General features: G+C 39.1%; 1 protein-coding gene across 4 annotated transcripts in view; it reads left to right on the forward strand.

Annotated features, from left to right (window-relative positions):
- The window catches only part of LOC124600874 (aftiphilin), a 61,353-nt gene extending 59,573 nt beyond the window's left edge, over positions 1 to 1,780 (forward strand). For all 4 annotated transcript variants that reach the window (XM_047136198.1, XM_047136199.1, XM_047136200.1 and 1 more), the window contains one exon: positions 762 to 1,780. In XM_047136198.1, the coding sequence (XP_046992154.1) occupies positions 762 to 1,015 (254 nt within the window). In that variant the 3' untranslated portion in view covers positions 1,016 to 1,780. The remainder of the gene's footprint in view (positions 1 to 761) is intronic.
- Positions 1,781 to 11,176: the final 9,396 nt, after the last annotated feature.

Consider the following 11,176-nt stretch of genomic DNA (forward strand, 5'->3'; position numbering starts at 1 on the left):
TTTTATTTGATAGTAACATTATTTGGTTTCATACAGCTGATATTTAAGTGGTGCATTATTTGTCTTTTTTTTATTGTGCCTACAATTGTTATGACAGTGCATTTTGTGTAAATATTCTTTGCAGTTTGCTGCTTATGGCCAATATATGGCCAAAACAGTCATAATTAAGTGTGTTACTGTGATTGTGTCTAGAAGAAATAAAAATAATGTATGTAAGTTGTAACAAGACAGAGATAATGTTCATGACTGTTTAAAAAAAGTAACTTTATGTAGCATTTCACGTAAGTATCAAAAATATTTATATTAGCAGCAAAAATTTGTACCCTCCATTCATTTCATACAACATTTGCAGACACTGAGTCACTTGGAGAAGGTGCAACATGCATATGTTGAATATTTGTTGCCTTTGGTTGTTATATTGCTGGTAAAAATAATAAGAATAGTAATAAACAGAGCTCCACCAAAGTAAAGCGCATTTTCTTTAAAGATATAGTGATTGTGCAAATCCCTGTGTATATAATACAGGTCAGTACATTTTATCATGGTAAAACATAAACTTGTCTGTGTGATTATTATTCTACTATTTATAAAAGAGGAAAAACAGAATGCTGCAAAAACCCCAGGTACATTGCATGCCTGCACCAAAACCTAGTTTTAAGTTTCAGATGGCTACCTTGACTGGTGAACACTGTAGGCACTATCTCTAAATCTCATTATCAGTTTATTAAAACTTAAGTTGTAATTATTCTCTTCCTTTTCAGGTTTAGCAGCTGAGCCCAATAGTGTGACTGAAAATTGTCATCGTTCAACACAAGAAGAAATGACAAGTGCACCAAGACAGTTAATGCAAGACCTGTTGACTTCTGCGCCACTTGGACCTGTGCCCTCTTCTCATAATAGACATGAGGGTCTTTCACAAGATGCAGTTGCTGTGCTGAATGCTTTCCCTGATCTTTCTTTTATGCAATCAAAATTGCTTATGTTTCCATTGCGCAATTCTCCTCCTGGAGACTGACTGGCTTGTTGTTAATACATCAAAAGGCTTGTTTATTAAGTTTGAAGTGTTCAGTATTTGTTTTAATATGTAAGGAAGTTTGTGTTTCATTAGGAATACTGAAAGCAAAGAGAACAGAAGAATTTTTTTTCCATCAGTGTCTTGCCACAATGAAAATTTGGTGATGGTGCCATGTGCCTTTATGTTGATATACTAATATTCTTACCTTTTCACCTGAACAGGAAGTACACTTAGAGACTGCAACATATTAATAGTATTCTGTCAGCTACCAATCTTAAAATTCGTGCACTGACAAACAGAGAATACTTTCAAATTGAAAGGTGTAATTATACACAGAGAAAAATATTATCAAATTCTGACTATGTGACCTTTATAAAATAAAAATAATTTTCTGTATGTGTAAGTAATCTGACATATCAAAACTGTAACACAGTGTAAAGGCTTTTCTAACAGAAAATACTTTGTTTATGGCAGCTAAGAATTGGTACTTCAAGAAATATAACTTTCACAGGCAAGTTATACAGTATTATTGGAGAAGATTTAACAGTATTTATAGCATCTCACTTGATGGCAAGGGTGTCATTAGCTTAATTTTACATGTTTTAGGGAAAACTAAATTTGATTGGAATATAACAGAAGTAAATTCAGTAAGGAATTTCGAAATGTTCGTCACTGGTGAATATTTTCCATTGTACATGTATTTTAATTATTAAAAAAATGTACTTAAGCTGGTATTGTATTCAGAAAATTATGGAACAAAGTGAAAGTTGCAATTTGACTTCATTTCTTGTTTTTAAATTTATAGTTACCTTAGTCCCATTTGTAGGATTTGTAAAATTTTTCAGAAACATGCTCTAGGTTTACCAGTCATTTTTTAAAAAATATTTCTTGACATTTTCAAAGAATAAAAACACCAGGTTGGAATATCAATGGTATAAGTAAAAGGTTAAATTGCTACCCTACAAAATTGGCCAAAGACTTTTTCAGAAAAGGAAGCGTGTGTGCGCGCGCGCGCGCGCGCGCACACACACACACACACACACACACACACACACACACACACACACACAAGCACGCCTCACACACCCTCACATGATTGACATCTCCAGCAGCTCAGACCGGAATGCATTCTTTTTTTCTGTTTCCAAAATTAACAAGAACCTTAAAGGGCCATCATTTTTCACACTTAGATGAGATTAAAAGTAAATTGCTGATAGAGCTGAGTACTATCCCAACGATCAAGCTCTAGAAGCATTTTGGGGATTGGAAGAAATACTGGCAAAAGCTTGTAATGTCTAATAGGGACTACTTTGAAAGAGGTAACATTTATGTAGATGAATAAATAAAACTAATTGCAAAAAATTAAAATTCCTGATACTGCTTGACTGCACCTCATAAAAGATATTCTCAGAAACGTTACTGAAGAGAGTGGAAAAATAACTAAATCCACAAACTGGAGAGGACCGAGGAGGCTTCAGGAAAGGCAGATGGTGTGTACAACAAACCTTTAATCAGGAGCTGATAATTGCATATCAGAAACAGAGAAGAACGAATTTCATCCTCACATTTGTAGGCTTCAAGATAGAAAAACAACACTGAGTTTGGATGAAAAATCCAGTGAATTGGTTGAAGATACCTTAAGCATCCAATGTCAATTTCAGAGGAAAGCTTCCAGAGTCTTTCAACAGCAAAACTGGAGCCGGATTGGGGGATGGACTCCCACTTTGGCTCTTTTGTTGTTTCCTTGATAAATTGATCATAATGGTGACAAGAAATCAAATGAATGGTTGGAATGCAGTGGGAGACAGTTAGAATACAATGGGAGGCTAGAAAAGAGGAATACAATTAAATTGTCTGATATTCATAGATGACTGTGATATTGTTGGAATAATTAGAACAGGAGGCTAATCAAACCACACAACTATACACACAAGCAGCTGAAGCAGATCTACAGATCTCTGTCCAGAAGGCACTGTGATGATGAAAATAAAGACAGTTTGTGGATGAGTGACAGCAGAGGGAGGAAAAATTAGAATTCAGAGAGACTCAAATATCTAGGGGACTGGACAGCAACTAATCTGACAGAAAAAGAAGTAATGGGAGCTCGAATAAACAAGATGAATTTAGTAATACAAACTATGTACATCTACAATAAGAAGAATCTTTCAACCAGTGCAAAATAAAGATGTTAGCAGACAATGTCTGCCCTGAAGCCCTATACACTTCAAAAAGTCTGAACCACATAAAACAGGATCATTTGTGGAATGAAGAATTCTCAGGAGGATATTTGCCTCAAAGAATAAGAGCTGAGTTAATCAAAACCTATATACCCAAATAGGGAGTCTGACATCATCAGGAAAGGGGGCGTACTGGTAAGTGTTACTGGCTGGCATGCTGTGGGTAGCCACACCCCATCACTAGCATGTATTTGTTACTGAGTATTTATCATTTCTGGAAGGTTCCCAAAACTTCTTATGTTTGTAACACACACATATTTTTGAATATTCTGTGTTTGTATAAATAGCAACACTCTTCGTGCAAGAGTTCCGTTTTGTACTGGCAGTATGTTGATATCTGTTATCTCTCAGTGCTAAGTGTTGTACTTCATAGACAATTGTGTTCTCAGATTTGAACTTTATTGTTATTACGACATGACAATATGTAATGATGAAGTGAAATATATCAATGTGGTGGTGTAATTCATGAATGTTTACACTATTTATGTATGTCAGGGCAAAGGAAGCCAATAGGTAATTATATAAAAATTCAGGCTCTACTGATCACATGAAAAGCCCGTGCTTGTAGCCACTGTGTGTTGACTAGCCAGTGACAGCTACGATTTTATAAAGCAAGATTCCACCACCGTTCCCCATATGATATGTTCATAAAATGATTAAAACCTACAAATAACATGCCCAGTAGTAAAGAAACAACATATTTTAAATGAAGACTTAAAAGTATGATTGCAAATCTGGCATTTTTAAGTCTTGTGTTTACTTGTGCAGCTGTTCAAAAAAGTTGAAAGCAGCAGCCAAGTTGCTGAAAGACTACCACCCTGTCCAAGTACTAAATGTGGAATGGTATGAAAAAAGATGTCGAATATCAAATTAAGGAAGGACAAAGTTACTCAGAACAAAATGAGGATTCTGCTTAAAATTAGGACAACCCAGAACACATTTGAGTGACAACATTGATAAAGCGGGTACTTTGAACTAGATGAGTTGAGACAGTACATATGCTCTAAGACAAAAAAACAAAAACAAAAAAAGAACCTCACTGTGAAGGAATTTTCCAAATGGAACAGAAATCAGTAGATATGATATACATGTAGAGACAAACAAATGATTACAATTTCAGAAAAATTGAATAATTTATTCAACACAAAGATTTTCACAAATGGAGCAAGTCAATAATGCATTGGTTCACCTCTGGCCTTTATGCAAGCAGTTATTTGACATGGCACTGAATGCCAAATTCTATCCAATATGAGTGTTAAATCATCAAAATCCCGAGCTGGTTGAAGAGCCGTGCCCATTACGATCCAAACGTAACTCAGTTGGCGAGAGTCTGTTGACCTTGCTGGGTTAGGCAGGCAGTAGAAACTCTCACCAGAGGAGGAGGAGGAGGAGGAGGAGAGGGGGGGCAGGTATCTTGCTGAAATGTAAGCTCCAGATGGTCTGCCACGATGGGCAACAAAACAGGGTGCAAAATGTCATTGGTATACTGGCCGTGGATGACAACCAAAGGGGTCCTGCTGTGAAATGAAATGGTACCCCACGCCATCACACGTGGCTGCTGGGCCGTAGGGCCATCGGACATTCCACTATTATCTGGGATGTCTCCAGACACACGTTTGCTGGTCATCAGGGCTCAGTTTGAAGCAGGACTCATTACTGAAGATAGTTCAACTCCAGTCAGTAAGATTCCAGATCAAATGTGCCTGACACCACTGCAAATGGGCTTGGTGAGCAGAGGTCAATGATAATTAGTGCAGGGTGTGCTTGAGCTCAGCCCCCTCCCCCCCCCCTTTTCTGTAAGATTCCTATTAATGGTCCTTGTGGTCACTTAAGCACCAGTTGCATGTCAAATCTATGATAAAGATGAATCTGGGTCTCCGAGCACCTCGCTGATGATCGCTCAGTCCTTACGTTGTGTGGTCTCTCTAGGTAAACTGCTTCCATCTTGACACTAAGTTCAGCCATGGTTCACCCATTCCTGCCAGCATCATCGAATATGGCATCACTCCTAGTCAAATGTTGAGCGATATGCTGATTACTCCAACCAGCTTCTTTGAGCCCAACTACACGTCCTCTCTCAAATGCTGACATCTGCGTAAACTGTCTATGCAGCTGTCTGCAGGACATAGTTACTGTCAAACTGAGTATACGGAATTAAGACACTTGCATAAAGTTTTGGCCACAGCATTCATCAGTAAAAGACACACAAGCAAGCATACCTCATGCACACATGACTGCTAACTCCAGCATCTCGGGCCAGCCTGAAATGCCCAAGATGCTGGCTTTGATGGTCATGTGTGCATGAGGTATGTGTGAATGGTCTGTGTTTCTCTTTTCCTGATGACAGCCATGGCCAGAAGCTTTATGCAAGTTTGTTTTTAAGTGTTCCTATCTGGAGCTTAATGTTATCTTCTTTATGGTAAGTAGCAACCTGTCTTTTCCTACACTGTTGATATTCGTACCTTAGAGTGTATACAGTTTTGTCTACGATACTAGACTACCTAATGTGACTGGATGTACAGGAATTGTTCTTCAGATGAGTTTGTAATATTCCAAGGTCACTCGAGAAATACACAGCTGAAATATTGCACAGTTATGATGAAAGGGGGCATAAGAGTAGCTGGGTGACTGAGAGAGTGAATGTTGGACTACAGATTGAAAAACCTGGGGTTGAGTCCTCTGTCAGATCTAACATTTCTTATGTCACTTGCTGCTTCTTTCAACTCTGGCAATGGTTTATTAATATGAAAAATGCCTCCATGGTTTGTAGTCTACCTTTAACTAATTAAGTCAATGCAAAGGTCAAGCAAGCACATACCTCCTCCAATAGGTCCAGTAATTCGTAAAGCACTGTGGTGTTCAAACCAACCTTCCAATTCATGACAGTTACATCTTTTTTCTATGTGTCAGATGTACCAGTATGTGTGAGAATGGAACACACGTTGTAAGACAGAATGATACAGAAGGGCAAAAAACCTAAGGAGTTGTGTTTTGTCATTTTTTGTAACAATTATTGACAAGGTAGGTCTTCAGAGTAGGATAGCCAATGGTGCAGCCATTATACAGTAGTATGAATTAAATGACCAGTGATAGTAATTTGTGTAAAGAAACATAAGTACATCACCCGTCCATTCTAAAAAGAACAAAATAGTTCTTTTATTTCAGATGCCACTGTTATACATCATCAGTGGTATTGCCCCAATATTCAGAGTAGAGTAGCTAGAAAGGTTTCATTTTTCTCGTGGATTGTGTAACAGTATGAGCAACTTCGGAATCTACCATATAAACTGAAGTATTGCCAGCTGTTCCAGAGATTCTGCATAAATTTGAACATCCCAAGGTTCTTGCAAGATGAGTAGTTGACTTAAAGGAAGACTGCATAAAATGAAGATGTGTGTAAACTAAAGGCAAAGATAGGGGGAGCACAAAGTCAGTTTCTTAGGCATTCGAAGGACCAAATACTATTGTTAAATGAAATGAGACAGCAAGTAGCACACTATGAAGTCAGAATAAATAGATAGATACTAGCATAATTAAAGCTGTGAAGTTGAGTCATACCTAGGTAGCTCAGTCAGTAATAGTGTTGTTAGTAAATGTTAAACATTCAGGTTTGAATCCTTGCCAAGAAAACATTTTTAATTTATCTAGAAATTCGGGAAATTCCAGTCAGGATGAAAGGTAACTAAGAACAGAGACTCTGATTGCCATAAATTAGGTGACTAATGCAGCCAGTGTAATTTAGCATGTTGATTGCTTTGCCAACAGCCTGACACTGTCTGTCCGCCGCAAAGTGCCGGGTGTGGTCTGGCGATGAAACATCCATCACTTTGTGTGTGGCAGTCAGTATTTTAACATGCTGCACCATTAATACGATCTATTAATTTTGGCAAATGTAAAAAAAGGGGGTTGTCACCAGCACCAGAAAACATGAGGCATAACATGATGATATACGAGGGCCGTTTAGAAAGTAACCTCCGGTTGATTTAAAAAAATACACCAAGTTAAATAAAAATATTTTAACACTTTCGCTGCGGCATCAGTGCAGGCGTGCAACTCTCCAGTGCTGCCCGGCAAGTGCGTGTGCGGCCCGGTAACACTGTCAAAGGGCAGGTACCGCTCGGAGCCGACGCTCCTAAGCACACCTGAGCTACAGGCTGACGCCAAGACCTTGTAAGATCTGTAGAATCATGTTCTATACTCACCTAATGATGACACCCTAGGTGCATTACTTCAAATAAGCTTCGAATGTATTGTGGACATGTTTTAAAGTCTGTTTGCTATCTGACACTTGGGTCACAGGCGTCATTCAGATGTTCGTGATTTGTTGATAATGTGACAAAAAATACAATTTGGAATCCAAAACGCATATTCTTAAGAAGGAAAAAAAAGGAAACTGGATACATCTGAAATTATATTTACCTTAAATGTGCATTTTTAAGACTGACTCTGATAGAGGTCGTCAATTTAGTAACATGTTTGCTCCTGGTGTGAGAGAATTAGCCGTCTACATTTATCACAGCCGCCCAGGGGACGCCCGGATGTGTAGAAATTAGCAAGAGAAACACTTTTCCTGCTCCTTTTCACATTGGAAGTTCCGTTAACCGCCATTACGAACAATATACGTTCGACAACTGACCACACAAAACAAAAGTTTACAGGCTTTGTTGCTAGCTTAGACGCTGCAGCTAGACTGAGTAATATGACACTGAGCGCGAACGCTTATAAGCGTCAGTCGCACTGGCTCGTGGCTTGTTGTGACGCTTATAAGCGTCAGCCGCAGCGAAAGTGTTAATATATACATCTTACAACTACATCTTTGCACTATTTTTCTACATAGTCTCCATAGCGATTGAGGCACTTATCGTATCTCTTCACAAGCTTTGAAATTCCTTCTGCATAAAAATCACCCGCTTGTGCCTGGAGCCAGCCTGTGACCGCATCTTTGAGCTCTTCGTCGTCATCAAACCGCTGTGACCCGAGCCATTTCTTCAAATGCATGAAGAGGTGATAATCACTTGGCGCCAGGTCTGGGCTGTAAGGTGGATGGTTGATAACGTCCCACTTGAAGGACTCAAGAAGGGCCGTTGTTCTGCAAGCAGAGTGAGGATGGGCGTTATCGTGCAAAAAAACGATACCGGAAGTCAGCATACCACGGCGTTTGTTCTGTATAGCCCGTCGTAGCTTTTTTATTGTTTCACAGTACACGTCTTGATTAATGGTCGTACCACGTTCCATGAATTCAACCAACAACACCCCTTTGGCATCCCAAAACACCGTTGCCATCAGTTTTCTGGCAGAAAAATCTTGCGAGGCTTTTCTTGGTTTGGTAGGCGAATTTGAATGTGCCCACATCTTTGATTGTTCTTTTGTCTCAGGGTTCACGTACTTAATCCAGGTTTCGTCACCGGTCACGATTCTGTTTAACAATGGTTCTCCTTCGTCCTCATAACGTGACAGAAAGTCTAATGCAGAGGCCATTCTTTGAGTTTTGTGGTGGTTGGTAAGAATTTTGGACACCCATCGTGCACAGAACTTACGGTAACCCAATCTTGCTGTCACTATCTCGTACAAGAGAGTCTTAGAAATCTGTGGAAAACCAGTAGACAACTCCGACACTGAGAAACGTCGATTTTCACGAACTTTTGCATCAACTGTCTGAAGGAGTTCGTCAGTCACCAATGATGGTCTACCACTCCTCTCTTCATCATGAACGTTTTCTCGTCCACTTTTAAATAAACGTACCCATTCACGGACAACTCCTTCACTCATAACTCTTGGTCCGTACACGGCACAAAGCTCACTATGAATAGCTGCTGCAGAATATCCTTTGGCTGTAAAAAACCTTATGACAGCACGCACTTCACATTTGGCGGGGTTTTCTATTGCAGCACACATTTCAAACTGCCACAAAAACTAAACTAGCGCAGGTACGACGTTCACTCGACCACGGCTTGATGCCGACTGACCTGTTGAGTGCGTGAACGCACAGATGGCATCGCTACTCCCCCCACAACCCGCACTGTGACCAATCGGAGGTTACTTTCTGAACCGCCCTCATATTTGGGTGAGTGTAAATGCTAAAAGGAGTTCTGAAACTATTCTTGATCAATCCAGATCACAGAGTGAAATATTTAGAGATGATTAAGAATATTACCAAAGACAGAAGATTGCTGTTAGCCCTTACAGCTAAGAGTGGATATTACTTACTCTGAAACGTAAGTTAGTTTGTTTGTGTTCCCAGAAATTTGTTAGGTTGTGTGTTCATAAAATCTATCTGGAGTATTACTATTGGACATATACTTGAAAAGGAGTTATTGCTGATAAAAAATCGATCCATCTATCCATCCATCGTATTCCATAAATCTCAACAAGGATGTGGACTGTGTCAAGTTATACATTAACAGAAGATAAGCAAATCGTACATTGAAGTAACACTAAACTATCACTATACTGCCTAATGCTTGTTGTTCTTATGCCAGCTAATTTTCAGTCCTTGAATATATTCATATTGTGTGTGTGTGTGTGTGTGTGTGTGTGTGTGTGTGTGTGTGATGAGGTATGTTTTTAAATTAGGATAAATTCCCAATGTCTTGTTTTATGGTAGATAGGAACTTGTCAAATAGATTGCTAGACAAGCAAGTCTACATGATAACTATTCTGGTGTACATCAGAGTTCAATTGAAACTGATTTTTGTTATCGGTAACAAAAAGCTTTAAGGAATAAATATATAGGGAAGTGAGTACAAGAATTGAAAGAGCCTTAAAAAGCTTCTGCAAGAAATACAGCTGTCAACTTCACCCAATAGTCTTACTGCCTGCTTCTGCTGAATAAGCACATTATTTACTTTACATGCACTGCCCCTGAAGATAAAGATAATTCTCTGAGACAAAACGCAGTGAAAATATGCAAAATAAGCCAAGACTCTTTTTCTTTAGGTCAACACAATAAAAAAAATGGTTCTAAAACAAGCTGAACTAAACAACTTTAGTATATTTGTGTATTGAATCCCTTTAATCTGTTATCCAACTGTAAACCTAGGAATTTAACACACACTGTGTTTCATTCAGTGTGTGACCATTAACGTCTACTTCTGGTGCCAACACATCATTATTGCTTGTTTTATTTGCATCATACAGTTCTTTATGAGATTAAGATTAATAACAAAAGAGCTGGCTGTGAATTACTTGTAGGGTGTCTACTAAGTAAAGTTTGGATTCTGATCAGTATGCTTGTGTCAGCAAATGTTACAGGTTTCAATTCATCTTTTAAAGTCATTGGAAAATCATTTGTATAGGTTAAGCAGAGTTGTGAGACCTTGAATGTGACATTTCCCCATTTTGAGGTTACTTCCATGCCTGTGACACTATCTGTTAGTGAGATACTCGATTGAGTTTCAGTCCAGGGAGTTAGGTTGCCAGGAGCCTTCGGTAAATTCAAACCATGCCTGTACACATTTGCGTTGTCCTGGTGGAAGATGCCATTGTCGAACAGAAAAACAAATTGCATGTGGGCTTGAACATGGTCCCCGAGGCTATACACATGGTTGTGTTTATCCATTGAGCCTTCTAGATTGATGATATCACCTACGGAATGCCACAGAAACATTCCCCAGACTATAATGATCTTTCCTCCAGCCTGGACCCTTCCAATAATTGTTACAGTTTTTGCTTTCAGTAGTTTCATGCTATACATGCTAATGGTCATCTGTTATCTGAAAAGGCCACCTGTCACCAGTCAGTGGACGTCCAGTTGCACTTTTGGTGGGCAAATTCCGGCCTTCTTCACCAACTAACAGCAGTCAGAATGGGTGCATGAATCAGGTTTCTGCTGTGGAGGCCCGTATGTAGCAACATGTGGGCAGGCAGTTGCTCAACAGTTGCACATCTATTCGCCTGTACACATCTCTGCAGCTGTCATTTGCCC

The sequence above is a fragment of the Schistocerca americana genome, chromosome 1 (genome assembly GCF_021461395.2).
Source record: "Schistocerca americana isolate TAMUIC-IGC-003095 chromosome 1, iqSchAmer2.1, whole genome shotgun sequence".
In the NCBI taxonomy this organism is placed as follows: Eukaryota; Metazoa; Arthropoda; class Insecta; order Orthoptera; family Acrididae; genus Schistocerca; species Schistocerca americana.